This window comes from Mastigoproctus giganteus, chromosome 13 (genome assembly GCF_048544385.1).
Source record: "Mastigoproctus giganteus isolate SK-2022 chromosome 13, ASM4854438v1, whole genome shotgun sequence".
Lineage (NCBI taxonomy): Eukaryota > Metazoa > Arthropoda > Arachnida > Uropygi > Thelyphonidae > Mastigoproctus > Mastigoproctus giganteus.
The window spans coordinates 16,456,882-16,477,061 of record NC_143587.1 but is presented as its reverse complement, the minus strand read 5'-3'; the positions used below and the strand labels follow the sequence as shown (position 1 = coordinate 16,477,061).

Genomic DNA, 20,180 nt, shown 5'->3' with positions numbered 1-20,180 from the left:
AGTATATAACAAATTTGCTGGAATTATGTACTGCTTTTTCTTCTATACTAATCTCACAATCCTTTAAACTAAATGTCTGCTTCATTTAACAAATTCTGCTTCAACAGAAAGCCAGGTTTATTTATTTTATTATTATTTTTTTTAATCAGGCAGAAAGTAACTTGTTTAGATTTATTTTTTAAAGGCATCAAAAAACTTTGAAATTTCATTGTTTGCTGAAAAACACTTAACAACCAAATTTAGGTGCTATTAAATTTATTTTTTGGTTACAGTTTCCATCTGCAAGAAATTACAGATTTTATATTGTTAGCATCTATACACCGTTCCTTTGTCAGTTTCATATCAATAATGAACAATTTTCAAGGTAAGCAAATTATATTATTACCTAGCTTTGACCTCTTGCCTATCCTTATTGGTTATAGGTCAGAACAAAGTCATAAATCAGTCTAATGCCTTTTATTTTTGACAACATTAACTATTTCTCAGCTACTAAAAACAATAACATACTTTTCAAACTTGATGCGGTTACCTCCAACTACTACTCTTATGATTTCAACTCCCCCTCCCCTCTTTTTCTCTCGGCTGCAACACATGACAGACAATGTCAGAGTATGTGTTCGCTACTGTTAGGCTTGCATGCGTATGATGGGCAAAAATGTATTTTTCAATGAGTCTGTGGAAGGTTTTTCTTTATGAAATCAGACAGGCAACATATTTACAATTTACAAAAAACCAGTATAGTAAGTATTACAATATATCAATGCCAAAATCAATGGAGTTCATATGCTCTAACATCAATTTGCAAATCATGACAAAAAGCATCAAATCATAATGTGACATATAAGAATTACATACTCGTAGTTTGACTAACAGAAAAAATTCTAGGAGATTAAAACTTTCTACACCTGAATGGTAAACAAGCCATTGGAAAGCACTAATGAATATCCTCAAGATCTCAGACACCACTGGACCTTTTAGTGTGGGAAATAAAGAGATAAAAAAGTACACAATTATAAACCTAAAACACTGTCAGATTTGTGGGAAAAGATCAACAGGAATCATATAACATTATAGTTGACGTGCAAGCATTGTGAACATCTATATGACCTTTGCTAGATATCATATTTCAGTATATCATTAACTGCATAGAATTTTTTTTTATATATATATTTATTGAAACCCTTGGAGAGTTCTAACTCCAAAGTGTTTATATATAATGCATTTCAATCTTATTATACTAAAAATAATTTAAATAAAATTGCATTTTACAGATATAAGGGGTAAACAATGAACATATCAAAAAATCTAAATTCTTCATGAATTTTGATTCATGAAGAATATCAAATCAAAATTCATTTCAGGAAAAAATATAGGACATATTTTTACTTAATGCATTCTTATAAAATGAGATGTTATGTAAAACCACATTAACTATAATGGATTTATTGATATATACAATTGTAATGTTACAAATTGGAGCTAAGTTCTTGTGGATTAGAAACATTTTGTACAAAAATAAAACTGAAAACTCTTTAAACAAGAATGGAAAACCACTTATACATTGTAAACATAACTTAAGGAAATAAATTATTAATTATATATTTTTTAGTTTGGTAACCTAAAGATTTCAACTGTGCCGGTTCATGGAATTTTATAGAAGATGGTACCAGCTTTATGCATGTTTGCAAATGCATAAAGCAAGCTACTGTCTTCATTCTGCCTGTCCACCTGTGTGTGGATGGAAGAACAGAGTGAAAATTTCATCAAAATCCCAGTGAATGGAATTTCCCTAAATGCTTATGCAGCACTTGCAAATGTGATTGAAGCAAAAAAGAAATGTGCAACGAACATGTAAATAGAATTATTTATTCAATTTTTTTTTTTTTATCTCATGCACAGGAAAAATTATAAAAGTGTACAAAATTACAAAAATTTCAAAATTATAAAAAGAGAGAGGAGACAGGCATAATGTCAACAAGTTTTACCTTTCGATCATCATTGCCAGAATTAACTCTCCAGTTGATAAGCATGATGCTGCACAAGTTGAGGGTTGTACAGATTTAGAAGGGTTTTTTTCCAACACGTCACAAAAATTCTCTGCAGCTGCAGAATTGGCACTAGCGACTTCACTGCATACTTTAATGTTTTGGAAACCAGCATGATGCTTGTATCTATTAAACTACTGGTTGCTTGTGATGAACTTGGCTTGGGGTTCACCGCACTTATCATTAATATCTTCATAAATACTTCTTGCTTTTTGCTTGAATGGCCACTGGACTCAGGGGCACTAGCTTCTGAATCTGATTTTCCATCCATATTATTTATAGCTTTTCCATCTTGATATAGAACCCGAATGCTGTTTTGTGATCACTATTGATCTTAAATGCATTGATCCTTTAACATATTCTTTTATATGAGCACTGTCCCTTAAAATAGTATTCACTATTGAAGCAGCGAGACCTAATTCCATACAATGGATGACAAACTTTGTCCTGCTTCGTACTTCTTAATTAATCATCTTCATTTCTAAATCAATTTTGTTTCGTTTCCTAGCACTGCCAGCACTTGCACTTTCCATTGGTCCCTTTCCCTTCACCATTGTAATAAGCAAACAGGAATGAAGAGAAGAGTCTGAAAATTTATTTGTTTTTTATATGAGTGAAGATTTCAGTGAAGGGGAACTCATTTCAGCATAATACCGTAAAAACCCACACAATTCCAGTTATCAGTATTATCGCAAATGCAATAAGATCAAGTTTAGTACCTGTTTATAATGGATTGCACTAACAGAAAAGCCCAATAAACTGAAAAGTGAAAATTGTTTTTATTGTTTTATGGTAGTGACCTCCAGAAATGTGTTTTAGAAAAATATCACAAAGGCATTCAAAATTGATTCTTATAACGGAACATATAATAACGATGAAAGTGTAGTGCAATTTTCATTATAAAAATGACCATTTAGAGAGATAAATAGCTTAGTTATATAGCAAAAATTTCAAATTCCAAGGAATGAATTGCCAAAAAAAAAAAAAAAAAAAAAAAGTGTTATTGGGTTCACATTACGATATTTCACAATACCTCCATTTATTCCTATGGGATGCAAAATATATTTCCACGATTTTTTTGAGGTTTGCACCGGCTAGCAAAAAAGTTACACAAAGCCGACTTCTGTAAGTTGAGTATCATGTAAGCCGGGGAGTGGTTATACTTGCAATTTCTGCTGTTATAAATTATCCATGGCATGGGGAAGCGTTGAGTAACATTTCGAATTCTGTCTGCATGCATTTTGCAACTTAACATTAAATTTCACTGAATTAAGATTTATTCAATCTTTATTCCTACTGTGGCCTCAGATGGGAATTCATATTTGGCCAGCTTGCAATCGACAAGCACAACATAACTTCAAAATGGAGGCAACATTAGCCAAGATTTAGATTCATTCTTGAACATAATTTCCAAATGATATTAAGAAGGATCACACTGAAATAAACCCAATGTACAAAATATTGTGTGATGCAACAGTTAAATTAATGAAGTACACAATATGACAAGGCCATAAAAGCATAAACAGTAGAAGTGGCTAAAATCAAGTAAATATGTTTGATTAGATTACCTTGCCTGTCAATGATGCCACCTGTTAATATCCTAGCAATAATGAGATTGTTATCCTCAACTCTTACTGTAATACCCTGAAAAAGTATACACTGATTAATTTAAAGTTAAAGGTATAAGTTAATTTTAGTATAAACTGATACAATTATGACATTAGAACAAAGAAAGTTCAGTATACAGCTTGAACATTTAATTATTAAAAAAAATAATAGAATAAGATAAAATAAATCAATTAACTATATAGAGTAAATTATCAATAATTAAATATTCACTGAAAAAAAAACACCAACTCTGGATTAATCATGTGGCTGAAATTAATTAATTTTCACTGCAGATAAGCATATAATAGTTACAACTTGATCTGTGATAGCACCACATAAATGGTCAGGCTGACTATGAACTCACTGGCTAACAAAGCAAAGAAAGGGGCAAGGAGCTCTACATGTATGCAAATAAAAGAAAAGAGCAAATCAGATCTATTCTTTACGTTAGGAGAATGTCACTGACAACCCAGCTGATGAACTTAATGGCTGCTTGCATGACTTTTACAAATGAAAGTTCCTTTGTGGCAAAGGGAAACTGCGAGTGAAGCTGGGTACTGTAAAATCAGCAATGTGGAAATGAAAAATAATTGTTTACTACAAAAACTTTTGAGAATGAAGGTAAGTGATAATGAAACCTGAATAACTAATAATCAGATCGAGCAAGGTACAGAGAGTATGGAGAATGGAAAAAAAAAATTTTCTTTTGCAGGATTTTGTGCATCATTTTCACAATATGAGGTTTTATGATAATGTAGAAGTATTACATCCTTGATTCATTAACACAAGTTATCTAGGAATAAAGCCATAACTTATATGATCCAACTCTCAACAACTGTTCAGTAGTGATAATCTGATTTTATTGTAACAGTTCAAATATGAATTAAAACCTTCATATACAACCATACACAAAGCACAACCTTTTGTGGGTACAATGTGCCTTTTATGAAAGATAATGGACATCTGTAAGGGATCTAACTACTGCCTTTTGGGATGCAGGTCCCCAAAACACCCATGTGATTGTCTCATCGTGAGAGATGGGGAGAGAGAAGAGTTACAACACGAGTTATCCATAAGTATATATTAAAGTCAAACAACTAACATTGAGATTATTTTTAGCTTACTGATATGGGCTGCTAGGCTCATGGGGATTTTGTCAATTATTTACAGACATTTTGCCAGCAGGGATCAGGAGATAATTATTCTACTGTATAAGGTAATATAGTTAGGCCACACCTTGAATACTGCATAGAGGTCTGGAAGAATCCTTTTAAGAAGGATGTGGGTCTGTCAGAACAGGTGCAGAGAAGAGCAAGAAGATTAGTGAAGAGGTACTCTTATCAACAAAAACTAACAAATTTGGTTTTCAAATTGCAGCATCTGAAAACTAGGCCCCTGAAGGAGATATGATTGAGGTACTTAAGGCTTTGAAGAGATTGAGTAAGCTAAATATTGATGGCACGTATACTCTTGTTTAGACAATACCACACATAAGGAGGGGTATAAATTTAAATTAAGGATGGTTACAGGATAGATCTACAGAAATTTTCCTTCAGCCAATGGGTAGATGATCGTTGGAACAAACTTCCATCTTTTGTTGTGAACGTGGGTAGTTTGAATAAATTCAAGGAAGAACTAGACAAACTTTTAAAGGAGATGGACAAGTGATATGTTTAGAGTTTTTTTTTTTTTTTGGTTGATGCTGTATAACTGTATAAGCTGCTTTCTTTTTAATATTAATAAGTTCTCATACAGCAGAGTTCACCCATGTATCTAGATCCTAATGCATTAGAGCTTAAAGCCTCAAGCTGCGAAAGAGATTAGACTGTGTATTTTAGTGCAATTGCATCATTTATACACAGATAAATATAGATTAGCAAATTTGCAATGGTGGCATCGTTTAAGTTACATCTCGTATTGTGAATACCTTCACGACGAGTTGCTATGACATTGCACTACTTTGAATAAACAACAGTCTTCTCCTTCGGGTGAAGCGTTACTTATTCGAAGTAGTGCAATGTCATGGCAACTCGTCGTGAAGGTATTCACAATATGAGATGTAACTTAAACGATGCCGCTATTGCAAATTTGCTAATCTATATTAGCTGTGTATAAATGGTGCAATCGCACTAAAATACACATAGTCTAATCTCTTTCGCAGCTTGAGGCTTTAAGCCCTAATGCATTAGAGTCTTAACTTATATCATACACCATCAGGCATATCTCATATTGTGAAGATATACTTCGCAACTGTTTTGCCATCATAACATCACTTGGATACCTACCTACCCACCCACCGAAGAAGGGCCAAATAGTCCTGAAACGGCATCACTTGGGTACCTACCCACCCACCGAAGAAGGGCCAAATAGCCCTGAAATGGCACCAGGGGGAGCCTGATGATGTCCGGAGTTTCCAAGAATAGGTAACAACAGCCTTCTCCACTGGGGAAGCATTGCCTATTCGAGGAGTTTTTGAGTGGTGTGAGTTGAAGGAGTTACTGTCCCTTTCATTCTTCTACACCGTTTCTTTTCCTCTTCCACTCCTACTATTACTTTCTCTCTACCTTTCTGCTTTTCTAAGTCTAATAGGGACAAGTGGATAGTCGAGTTATTATCCCACACATATACAAAATAGCCCTGAAACGGTGCATACCTACCCCCCCCCCCTACCGAAGAAGGGCCAAATAGCCCTGAAACGGCATCAGGGGGAGCCTGATGATGTCCGGAGTTTCCTAGAATAGGTAACAACAGCCTTCTCCACTGGGGAAGCATTGCCTATTTGAGGAGTTTTTGAGTGGTGTGAGTTGAAGGAGTTACTGTCCCTTTCATTCTTCTACATTGTTTCTTTTCCTCTTCCACTCCTACTATTACTTTCCCTCTTATCTTTTTGCTTTTCTAAGTCTAATAGGGACAACTGGATAGTCGAGTTATTATCCCACACAAATACAAAATAGCCCTGAAACGGTGCCGTCTGGGTGGTGGTATCCACTGAGAATAAGTAACAACAGTCTTCTCCTTCGGGTGAAGTGTTACTTACTTGAAGTAATGCAATGTCATGGCAACTCGTCATGAAGGTATTCACAATATGAGATGTAACTTAAATGATGCCGCTATTGCAAATTTGCTAATCTATATTTAGCTGTGTATAAATGATGTAATTGTATCTAGATCCATAATATTCCCTTAACAAAATCATGCTATGTATACTTCAGAATTCCATTTCTATTTAAATGTCCCCATATTGCACTCCTTATCATTGTCTCCATGATTTTTCCCTACCACTGAAGTCAGTCCAAATGGTCTATAGTTACAGTTACTCACTTCACTCTTAGAACGGCCTTTACCTGCTAGTGATATATTGGCACTTCTCTCTCCAATCTAAAGGAATCTCTCCCAGGTGTGATGATACCAGAATAATTAACCTTTTTGAGAATGTTGTGATTATCAAATGCAGGTTTTGATTTACAACTCAATGACAAATTCAGCTTTTCTTGTTCCATATTTCAAAATTACACTAAAACATTTGGAAACTGAATAACTGGCAAGGACTAAACTTAATGAAAAAGAACTAATATAGTTCCTATGCACATAAAATACAAACACATGAATACAGTTCTAGCTGCTAAAGGTAATTAGTTTGTTTGCCTAAATTTGTGGAGTTGAAATTGAACATACTCCTTTTTCTCTGTATGTATAACTTTAAACACTTATGCAAATATAATTCATTCGAAATAATGGGTGTCAATGCCCAGATTTAAGCATCTGTAACAAAGATTTCAGATTTAATCATCCGTAATGTTCATGGTCTTTTACATGCATGCACGAATGCATCAAGTTGTTAACTTATAATTAAAATAGATCATTTCAATTATAACATGGATAATTCAAAGTAGACAAGCACAGCTATAACTCCAAAATCTCTTTAAAGACATCACTGCATTGTGAATTGCAAAGATAAGAGAAAAAATATAACAAATATCTGCATTAAAAATATTCATTTACCAGTGGTTCTTCATCATTTTTCCTGATGCCAACCATACGTATTGCCTCTATTGGCAGTCCATTTGTAGGGGGTAGAGGAGCAGAAAGAACAGGCCGTGGAGGTTCAGGTGGTTCGTAACTCTTAGTAGCTACTGTGTCATGGGCATCTAATAAGGCCTATTATATGTCCACACAAAAAAAAAAAAAAAAAAGAAAGAAAGAAAGAAATTAATTTCTTTCATAAAACATAACAATTATTACACTATTTATAGATTTTTGAAAAATCTGTCAAAACAGTAAAAACCACCCACCTCACATTTTAGAATTAAAATATTTTTCATTTAAAAAAAAAAAAAATTGCAGATATTTCAAATGTTAACCAAAATTTTGAAGTGATAAGGTTATTTCTTTATAAAGGATTCATTTTTTATTATTTTTCAAATACTGAATAGGAATAACTTGGAAATCATGAGAGAAATAAAAACAGCTGTATAAAGTTCTTATGCTAATTAAAAGCATGGGGACTTATGCTGCATACATTTTCTATTACTCACACAGTCAACTGAAAACGTTTTAAGGGATGGGTTATGACAGAGGAATACCTAATACTGAATATCAAGGAAGGCATATCAAAGTTTAATATGTCTGAATTCACTCATGATATAAAGGTTGGCAGGATGGTTAATAACAATAATCAGGATAGCTACCCCAACAAACCTCAATAAATCAGGCAGATTGGCAATCGATAAATGCAAGGGACTGCATTTAGATAACAGTAGCCCAAGAAAAATATATCTATTGGTATTATTCTGGGGCTACCGTTATCAATGATGAATAATTACAAAATAATATATTCTGGAATTATTCATCTTCATTCTCTACAATCAAAGTAGTGCAGAATGCTGAAGAAGAAGAGCTAATTGCACATTTTTTTTTTTTTTTATTATTTATTATACTAAGCAGTCCCAGTCAATTTTTGACAACCTGTCGCCTATTTACAATATCATACACATATCAGAAAGAGAGATTAACAATATTATTAGTTATTGCTATTGAACACATTTCCTTCTTTTTATAAATAGAAAGAGAATTACAGAGTACAGCTTCCTAAAATTGTCTATGATGGTGCAATAGTTCAGTAAGCTAGCAGCACAAGGAGTTGTATCATGACACTAGTAGTTCAGTAACAGGCAGCACAAGGAGATGCATGATCCATCTTAGGCTGTTCTCTTTTCATGTGGGTACCAAAAGCTGAAACCTAGTCTGTTCTCTGTTCATTAGCACAAGGTGCTGCGTCACGATGCTGTAGTAACTTGCATCATAATATATCAGTCACAATGTATCAAGTCACAAGCATCATAGAAATTTTACAAAGGATATTCCAATGAAATAGTTTAAAAAAATACCATTAGCAACATCTATCACCAGAAATTTAAACTGGCTAATTGTAAGCAAAAGATATTAAAAAAAAAAAAAAAAAACTACATATTTATAATATAGAGAGTGAAAGACAGAGAGAGCACGAAATATTTTTCCACACTGAATTTAATTTTATATATGATTATTTATTAGTTCAAATAATAAAAATTGCAAATTCCATTTGGGATAAGTGTCCAATTCAGGTGTTCAATGGGGTTACCCTCATTTTCAATTATTAAGACTAGCTGAGAAACAAAATCACATTAAAGTGATCTGAATCAATATTAAAAATTTCTCTTCTAACTGCAAAAGATAGGCTTTAATGAAGCTGCTTAGCTAAAAGGTGTAGGGATTTATACTGGAGCTTTATGCTAAATACATTTTTTAGAACATCGCCTGCACTTTGAAAATGAGGTGGTGCTACATCTTACTGGAAGGTTATTCTGCCAAGAATGCTTTGTTCATCTAATTAGCCAAAATTATGCCTGAGAACAGATTGTAGTTTTTTTTTAATTACTACAACAGTTTTAATTACCCTATTAATTTTATGTACTCTCCAAGAAATATGGAATAATCAAAAACTATGTATAAAGCAACACCATACAGTAACTTTTCATTATGGAGAGGTGTTTAAACATAAACATAGGATTCTCTTTGCTCAAATGACAAAACAGGTATTAGTCAATCTTGGGATTTTATCTAATCTTGATAAATAAACATTAACAAAAGCCATCCCATTCAATTGATCATTCAGGTTACCGAATGAATAGATTTTGCCTCTTCTATGGATGTAACCTCCCCGGAATATCCAGGAACTGTTCAAGTAATTTCTTGAACAGTTCTGGATATTTCTTTAGTTCTTTTATCAAGGATTGTTAGCCTATCATTTCTATGAGAATCACTCACACTTCTCATCTTTTAAAATTTTTTCAGGAGGGTAACAAGAGCTTTAGTGGAGACTGGGTCAGGACTCTATTTTGTCTTTCTTTTATATATGCTTTAAAGCATTTCGGAGCAGAAGAATCATTTTTATAATATAAATGATAAAATTAACATAAATAAATCAAATTCATACAGTATCATATTTGATGTTCAATTTTTAAAATTCCTATGGCTAGTTTATCTTTTGTGAGTGGTACTGAGCGTGAATTTTATTTGATTCTGACTAGCTGCATTGAAATATCCTCCTATTCTATAGTAAAGTTAATACATTCTTCAATTGTCACAGTCAATGTGGACACAATGTTCATTTAATCTGTCACTCAGATTTCTTGATTTATAAGTGCCCCTACATAAAATTTGCACTTCACTATAATTAAACTGACATCATACTAAAAAATTGAATTCATGGGAAGTTATTTTATGCTCACCCAATACATGGAACAGATGATAAAAATGCTGCTCACAGATGTGCTGCAGAAATTCTTCAGGGGTACAGAGAATTACAATAAGGAACATTAAAACTGAAAACATAACAAGTGAGTGAGCATCTATAGGACAGTGTCACCTTTAACCTGTCTGTAAATATGTCAGTTTTAGTAATGAGAGTAAACATATGACTGTTTTTTTTTTATATTCCAAATTTAAATGTATAATGTGTGACCATTTATGAATATTTCTCTATAATACTTAAAACAATTATTACGAAATGATTATGTATGAATATTTCCCATTAATTAATACTATTAGCACTGTAATTGCAAAACAGGCTGCTGTAATGATGATATTTTCAAAAACTTGTATTTAGCAAAGTAAGCAATAATAGATAATTTATGTTAAAAATAATAATCGGAAGAATGAGAAATATATATGAAATGAATCAAAAATGTCAGTGTGGCAACAGAATGTACTGAAACAGAGAAGAAATCTGTTCATGCTGCATTTCCATATATGTTGGTTGTGAATCTCTGGAAATACATATGAAGGGAGATTGTTTCAAAGGAATGAGTAGCATTAATGAAGAGGAACTAAACTTAAGTTCTGCTAGTCTGAAATTGAGCCATTTACAATGGTAAATAAGGTAATATATATGTTATACTGTTATACTCCTATTTACTCTGAATTTAATCTTTATAGTGATGTTTAATTAATTTTGATATATCATTTACAATAATGAGATATTTAATTGTGAACAATAACTAAATTATTAACAATGGTTTGAAGATATTTTAAAGGGATCTAAGTATATTTTGTCTAACCTTGCATTATTTAAATGTTAACTTACTTCAATGTGAGGATCTTCTAAGATATTTGCCAGTTCTTGAGCATTCTTGTTACTGGTACGACGACAAAGTCTACAAACATCATGTAGAAGATCAGCATTTCCTGTTGAAACAGGCTTCATAGCACCATTGCTCTCTTCCAGTCTGTCTTGTACCTATTAACACAAAACAGGAAATAGTCTTACAATAATTTTTGTATAGTTAAGATACCAATCCATATCAACTTCTTTTAGATAAAGGTATATTACACAAGTTTAACTTCATTAAACAAGTTTTAAAACTAAAATTTGATAAATAACTCTTAATAAAACCACAAAATTTGCCTTTATTATGAGCCATTACTATTAAAACTCAACTCAATTAAAAACATTGGAAATAAAAAAATATTTACATTCAAAATATGAGGGGAAGAATATAAAAATATGATTAGACATAGCAACTGCATCTCTTTGTTATAATACAATCTAAACCACTCATCTAACATGACTGATGTTTTCCTCACTAACAACTCTTAAAAGTACACACAAACATGTAAACATGGAATCTGCAAAACTTTATCAGTACTTTTGGAAAGCTATAGAAAAGCATTCCATAATTTTCCTAGAAATTTATACTACTAATAATATATAATTAATTAATGTCATGTTTGTTGTTTCAAATTAGGATTTAATAGTGCTTTAGCATCTAATTCGGGGATTTTAATTTCCCAGATATTGACTGAAATTTGTGGGTTGGTCCCTCACACACTAGCAAGGCTTTTGTGGATTTATTAGATGACTGTTTTCTAAATCAGCATAATCAGAGGGCAACTAGAGGGAGTAATACTCTTGATCTAATTATCAGCACTGATTATGCATGCATTTAAGAATTTGCAGATAAAGGAACCACTGGGTGGCAGTGACCACAGTGTGCTGAAGTGGGATTTACTCAAAGAGGTAACTACCATCAAGGGTAAAGGGAAGGGTATTTGCTTTCGTAAAGGCAACTACAGAGGCTTGAGACAGTATTTAAATTCTACACGGTGGGACCAACTGATGATGTTAGCAAATTCAAAATGAGAAGCTGTTTGTTGTTTGTTATTTGGTTTTTAGGAGCATTAGTAAATAAGGCCACATTGCTCCGGAAATAAGCGGTGGTCATTCCCTGACCTTTCCGCATCCTCCGTATTTGGCGGTCACGGGCTTGAATCCCGGTCTAATCAAGAAGCGTGTGCTACGCATTGCTGCTCCTGCCCACCTGGCTATGGAGGTGCCTCAAAATGGGAAGCATTCAAAGAATTAATCTTGGAAGCTACTAGGTTTTACATACCAACTAAGAAAAATTGTTCAAGGTTTAGACCTAAATGGATGTCAGATGAACTAATGAGACATGTGACAGAGAAGAAAAATGCATGGGATAAATATAAATTAATGGGTGACATGGAAGTCTATGATAGACATAAGCTGGTCTGTAATCAAGTCACAAAGGCAGATTATGAGAAATCTTTGGCAAAGGATGCAAAGAGAAACAGTAAAAAGTTCTTTACCTATGTAAACTCTAGAAGGAAGGGGAGGGGATGAATTAGATTGGTCCATGGAATATCGATGGTTAAACTGTTGATGATCCTGCTCAGGTGGCTAACAAACTAAATGAGTATTTTGCATCTACATTCACACATGAGGAGTTATTCAGGGAGGGGAAAGCCAGAGGTGAACTAAACTCTGGCAATGAGCTAGATGATTTTGTAATAACTGAGAGGAAAGTGGAGGAGAAATTGTGAAGATAAACATAAGAAAGGCACCTGGGGTGGATGGGATCTATCCAGTTATATTAAAGGAGGCAGCAAAGGAAGTAAGCAAACCCTTAGCCATAATTATGAGAGCTTTCTTGGACTCAGGGGAGGTACCCATGGATTGGAGATGTGCAAATGTGACCCGAATTCACAAAGGAGAATCAAAGGGCAACACAAGTAATTACAGACCTGTTAGTTTAACTTCTGTTCCAGGGAAATTAATGGAGGCACTGGTTAAAGCGGAGACACTGCAGGATCATCTAAAAAACACTTCAGTTATAGCTCGGACACAGCATGGTTTTGTTAAGGGGACGTCTTGTCGGCCCAATTTGATTGGATACTATTACAAAGCAACTGGATGCAGGGAATAATTTTGATATCATATATTTGGATCTTAGAAAGGCTTTTGATAATGTTGCACATGGAAGACTGCTGCACAAATTGGAGCAGTGCAGCATTGGAGGCAAATTGCTGCTATGGATAAAGGGATTGTTGATTGGGAGAAGACAGAGAGCGATAATCAATGGACACTGCTCTTCATGGACTAATGTTATTAGTGGAGTCCCTCAGGGTTCAGTGTTGTTTTCTGTATTTATAAATGATATTGATGATGGTAAAGGTAAAATGCAGACATTATCAACCCACTGCAGGATAGAAGCCTCCTCAACAATTCATGCTGAGGGAAATGGACCATAATCTGCCACGCTGGTCCAGTGCGGGGGTGGCAGATCGACCGTATGCAGCAGTCAGGGGCTTGAACCCCGGTCAACTCAAGGAGTGTGTGCTACTGCACTCCCGCTCCTGACCACTCGGCTATAGAGGCATACATTGATGATCGTATATAAGGCTTAATGTCCAAGTTTGCAGACAATACGAAGGTTGGCACGGTTGTTAATGACACTAATGAAAGTATGCTGCTGCAACAGGATCTAGAAAAATTGAGCAGATGGGCTGAGAGGTGGCAAATGAAGTTTAATATTGACAAATATAAAGTATACATATGGGAAGCGGTAACCTCAGAGTAATATATCAACTCTGTGGTACTACACTGACAGTGGTAGAGAATGAAAAGGACCTGGTGGTAATTGTGCAAGCAGACAAAGTTTTCTGAGCAGTGCAGACAGTCTGCAAGAGTAGCTCATGGTGTCTTATCAATGATATACAGGAATTTTTCTAGAAGGGATAAGGAGGTGATTATCCTCTTGAATAAGGTAACGGTCAGGCCATACCTTGAGTACTGTATACAGGTCTGGAGACCTCATTTTAAGGATGTAGAGCTGTTGGAATGAGTACAGAGAACGGCAACAAGATAAGTGAATGGAACAAAGGGTTGCTCTTAAGAGGAAAGGCTTAAGTGTTGCAGATTACAGTGTTTGGAGACTAGGCACCTGCGAGGTGATCTGATTGAGGTGCATGAATTGTTTGAGCATGCTCAATGCTGATGGGATTCTTTCTCTTGTTCAGAATAATCACCTCAGAGGGCATAAATTCAAATTGAGGAAAGACAGTTGTAGGATAGATGTGCCGAAGTTTGTCTTTAGTCAGCGGGTAGTGGACTGGTGGAACAGACTTCCATCTTTTGTTGGCTGAGCTGGACAGGTATTTGGAATGAACGAAGGGGTAAAATCAGAGTGTGTTTTTTTTTTTTGCTGATGATGCATAAGCTTCTTTCTTGCATCATATGTTGTTGTTGTTATTTGGTTTTTAGGAGCATTACCAACTAAGGCCATATTGCTCCAGGAATATGCGGTGGTCATTCCCTGACCTTTTCGCATCCTCTGTATTTGGTGGTGATGGGCTCGAACCCCGGTGTAATCAAGAAGCGTGTGCTACACACTGCTGCTCCTTCCCACCTGGCTACGGAGGCGCCTCTTGCATCATATGCCTCTACTAATGCTAATGCTAATAGATTAACAGTAGCCACTGGCAAAGGTGAAAGCGAATCTTGCACTGCTTCTATTGGAAAGAGCAGCAGCCTGGAAAACAAGGTGCTGGGGATTTCAGGAACTGCTGGGAGTCATAGCACTACAAGTAAATACATGGGCTGTTTTATAGAGTAGATAAGAATAAGAACAGGTGAATGTATAATTGTGTGTACACCAATGCTAGGAGTTTAATAAATAAATTTGATGAATTTGAGGTTCTGGTCAAAGCATCAAAGGCAGATATTGTTGGGATATCAGAGATATGGTATCACACAGACATAAGAAATGCAGAATTGGAATTTGGGAAGTACAATGTGTACAGAAAGGACAGACAGGACGGGATAGGAAGGGAGGAGAATTTGAGAACACTGAACTAAGATAAATTAGTTAAAAAACACATAAAATCTAAGGAAGTGCATCCAGTAGACATGAGTGGACAGTGCAATATTGAGTCAGTTTAGTGTGACATAAGCACTAGGAAAGCAAAACTGAGAGCAAGATTGTGTTATAAGCCTAATGACTCTGATGAGTATAATTAACAACTGTACAGAGAAACATTGGGCCAGTAAATCAAATTGTCTTATAATGGGGGATTTTAGCTTACGAAAAATTGACTGTAACTTCTCGGTTGGTCACTTGCATACTAGCAAGGCTTTTGTCGATTTACTGGATGATTGTATTCTACAGCAGCATGTTTGAGAGGCAACCAGAGGGTGTAATACTCTTGATCTGATTATTAGTATGATTCTTCATGAATTAAGAATTTGCAGATAAAGGAATCACTAGGTGACAGTGATCACAGTGTGATGATGTGAGATTTACTCAAAGATGTAACTACCATCAGGGTAAAGGGAAGGGTATTTGCTTTCGTAAAGGTGACTGCGGTGGTCCGAGACAGTTTTTAAATTCTATACGGTGGGACCAACTGATGATATTACCAACAGCAAATTCTAAACAGGATAATTAAAAGAATTAATCTTGTAAGCTACTAGGCTTTTCGTACCAACTAAAAAATATTGTTCAAGGTTCAGGACTAAATGACTCTCAGATGAACTAACGAGGGTCATGGCAGAGAAGAAAAATGCATGGGATACATATAAATTATCAGGTGACACAGAAGCCTATGGTAGATATCAGCTGGTCTATAATCAAGTCACAAAGGAGGTTAGGCAGGTGAATGCAGATTATGAGAAATCTTTGGCAAAGGATGCAAAGAAAAACAGAAAAGACTTCTTTACTTATGTAAACTCTAGAAGGAAGGGGATGAATCAGATTGGTCCACATGACATTGAATGTTCGATTGTTGATGAACCAACTGAGGTAGCTGACAAACTGAATGAGTATTTTGCATCCACATTCACACATGTGGAGTTATGCAGGGAGGGGAATGCCAGAAATTCATCAAATTCTGGCAGGGAGTTTATTACAAAATAAATGATTTTGTAATAAACTGAGAGCAAAGTGGAGGAGAAATTGTTCAAGTTAAACATAAGAAAGGCACCTGGGGTGGATGGGATCTATCCAGTTATATTAAAAGTAGGCAGCAAAGGAAGTAAGCAAATCCATAGCCATAATTATATGAGCTTCCTTGGACCCTTGAGTCCAAGGAAGTTCACATAATTATGGCTATGGGTTGGCTTAATTCCTTGGACTGGAGATGTGCAAATGTGACCCCAATTCCCAAAGGAGGATCAAAGGGTGACACAAGTAATTACACACCTGTTAGTTTAACTTCTTTAATGGAGGCACTGGTTAAAGAAGCAGTGCAGGATCATCTAGACAAGACTGCAGTTACAGTTCAGACATAGCATGGGTTTGTCAAGGGGAACACTTGTTTAACCGATTTGATTGGATACTATGATATGGACACAAATGAACAGGATGCAAAAAATAATTTTGATATCATATACTTTGATTTTTAGGAAAGCTTTTGATTCTGTTGCACATGGAAGGCTATTGTACAAATTGGAGCAGTATGGCATTAAGGGCAAATTACTGCTATGGATAAAGGGATGATTTGGTGGGATAAGATAGATCGTGGTAATCAATGAACACTGCTCTTCATGGACTAATATTATTAGTGGAATCCCCGGCATTCGGCATTGGCCCCATTGTTGTTTTCTGTATTTATTAATGGTATTGATAAGTTATATCAGGCTTAATGTCCAAGTTTGCAAATGATACGAAGGTTGGCAGGATTGTTAATAACACTAATTGATACTGTCATTTGGTTTTTAGGAGCATTAGCAACTAAGGCCATATTGCTCTGGGGATATGCAGTGGTCATTCCCTGATCTTTATCCTCTATCCTCCGTATTTGGTGGTGACGGGCTCGAACCCCGGTCTAATCAAGAAGCGTGTGCTACGCACTGCTGCTCCTGTCCACCTGGCTACAGAGGCACCAATAATAACACTAATGACAGTACACTACTGCAACAGGATCTAGAAAAGTTGAACAGATGGGCTGAGAGGTGGCAACTGAAGTTTAACATTAACAAATGCAAAGTACGCATATGGGTAGGAGTAACCCCAGAGAAATGTATTAATTGTGTGGTACTACACTCAGGGTGGTAGAGAATGAAAAAGACCTGGGGGTAATTGTGCAATCAGATATGTTTTCTGAGCAGTGCAGACAGACTGCAAGAGTAGCTCATTGTGTCTTTTCAATGATATACAGGAATTTTTCTAGCAGGGATAAGGAGGTGATTATCCCCTTGTATAAGGCAATTGTCAGGCACCACCTTTAGTACTGTATACAGGTCTGGAGGCCTCATTTTAGGAAAGATATTGAGCTGCTGGAATGAGTACAGAGAAGGGCAATGAGATTGGTAAATGGAACAAAGGGCTGCTCTTACGAAGGAAGTCTAAAGTTCTGCAAATTGCAGTGTCTGGAGACTAGACACCTGCAAGGTGATCTGACTGAGGTGTATAAGGCCTTGAATGGTTTGAGCAAGCTCAATGCTGATGAGATTCTTCCTCTTGCCCAGATTAATTGCCTGAGGGGAGATAAATTCAAATTGAGGAAAAACAGTTGTAAAATATATGTGTGGAAATTTGCCTTTAAGGGAAGGGGTTTGTTTTTTGTTTTGTATTTTTTTTTTTTTTGACTGATGCTGTATAAGCTTGCCTTCTTGCATCATATGCCTTTACTAATGCTAATGCCAGGCTATATTGGACTATGTTATGTTATGTTTATGTGTGTTCACAGGCTACAAAAAATCCAGACTGAATCACAAGGGAAGCTTAGTCCCTCTATTTAAGACCAGTGAAGTACAGCTCTAATTGAAAAGACTGTTAAGAATTCCTCTGGTCTGCAACACAATTTGAACCGAGATCTCTCCAAATGAGTAACAAGTAGTAAAATCACTGTACTGCCATGGAGGGCAATCAGTGTCATACTAAATGGAAAAATTAAATATCATCATAAAATGAGAGGAATTCAATTTTTAAGTTATTTTCTAAAAGTACTTTATTTTTTATTATTTCTGGGACCTTTTTCATGTGAGAGAGAGAGAGAGAGAGAGAGAGAGAAGGGTGTAAAAAGAGATAAATTTTTAATAAATTAGTAAATCTTTAATAAAAGGAATGTGTATACATTCCTTTTATTAAAGATTTGTATATAAACATCTTATATACAAACCTGTCAAGATATATGCAAAATATGATATGAGTTTTCTTCACACACACAAAAAACATCTTATGATGTGCACTAATTAATGAGATTTACGCTACATTGGTATTTACAAGGACATTATTTTTCAATGGAAACTTATGCACCATGTTCACATGAAGCAATAAAGTACTTCCTAGCTGAACAAAAGAGCAGAATCTTCTCTTCTCTTGTTTTTGACTCCCCATGACCTTGAGAGTAGAACTGTTCAACCCTTTTACTGGTCACACAAATTTACATATAGTGTTCTTCAATAAACAGATGTGAAGCGCATTTCACTAAAGAGCTATACTCAAATTTTCAAACATTTAACAGGAATAAGCAAAATATTTTATTCAAACCATTAGAGAGGAACATGAGCAAATATTCTGTATGAGTGATGATCTGCTTAAAGCTATTGACTTGCTAAAATTGGTTAGGAATTGCTTGTCCCAGAAGTTTGTGGTTCAGAAGTTCTTTTCCTTGATGAAATTTTTTAAATTAGTTCATTAATTTGTCTTTTTCAAAATTTCCTTTGGATTGTGAACTGAATTTGAACAGAAGTTAGTGCTGCCCACTAGTGATATGTGTATTCCAATTTGATAACTTTGAAAAATGCTCTTCTCACCACTTCTTTAAACAGACTTGTTATGACAGTTCTAGTAAAACATTTATAAACCTTTATTATAATGTACACAGGAAAATGCACACATACAATTTCCCTTCATGGTAGACTAAGGCCAGGGGATAATCAAAAGACAGCCAAGGTGTACACATACATTTTTCAAAATATTTTTCACTTGAGTGGCATGCATTAATTGAAACTGCTTCAATCTTTTTTTTTTAGAACTTCTTGCTAAATAGTAGTAAATTTCCACCAAATATTCAAATTACTTTCACAGGAAGGCATGTATCCCACTTTCCAACACACAAAATAATCAAATGACAAGGACAGCCTAATTAGCACCAAGTGCTCAGTCTTCTCTTTTAATACCTTTGCTACTTTAGTTTTTAAGCGTACCATAACAGGTGCATTATCAACATCAAGTGTCAGACAGTTTTTCTAAAGAAATCTAGCATGCTTTCAGGTTAGTCAGAAGATGCAGAATATTGTAACCTGTACAGTTGCTTCCAATACTGGCACTAGAAGCAAAATGCTTTCAACTTGAAGTTTTTTTTAAGGAGAGGCCACCACCACAATACCACTTGGAATCACTTTGATTACAGCCATCTATGGCATCAAAAATGCAAGATTTTTCAAAGGAATTAACACTTCTCTGCCTCCCTGCCCAATTTCATTAAAAATGCCTGCTTATTATCCTTCCACATCCATATTTTTTATCATTTCATTATCAGAAAACATATTTCTAAAGAGCAAACCTACATGATTAGCACAGCTCAGAGGATGATTACATTCCATGACAATTGGTAAGAATAAGTATGTAAGACACCAATTATCATCTTAATTTAAAAATGTTACATCTATTTTCACATTTCTTTCTAGGTACTGCACATTGTTCTAATGCTCATTTACTTGCAAATGTCAGATTACACCACATT

General features: G+C 35.0%; 1 protein-coding gene across 5 annotated transcripts in view; it reads right to left on the bottom strand.

Moving 5' to 3' along the window:
- vari (MAGUK p55 subfamily member vari) overlaps positions 1 to 20,180 on the bottom strand; it is a 182,647-nt gene that overhangs the window by 43,957 nt on the left and 118,510 nt on the right. For all 5 annotated transcript variants that reach the window (XM_090387721.1, XM_090387719.1, XM_090387720.1 and 2 more), the window contains 3 exons: positions 11,278 to 11,430; positions 7,656 to 7,811; positions 3,614 to 3,689 (listed from right to left, as the gene is read on the bottom strand). In XM_090387721.1, coding sequence (XP_090243847.1) covers positions 3,614 to 3,689; positions 7,656 to 7,811; positions 11,278 to 11,430 — 385 coding nt within the window. The remainder of the gene's footprint in view (positions 1 to 3,613; positions 3,690 to 7,655; positions 7,812 to 11,277; positions 11,431 to 20,180) is intronic.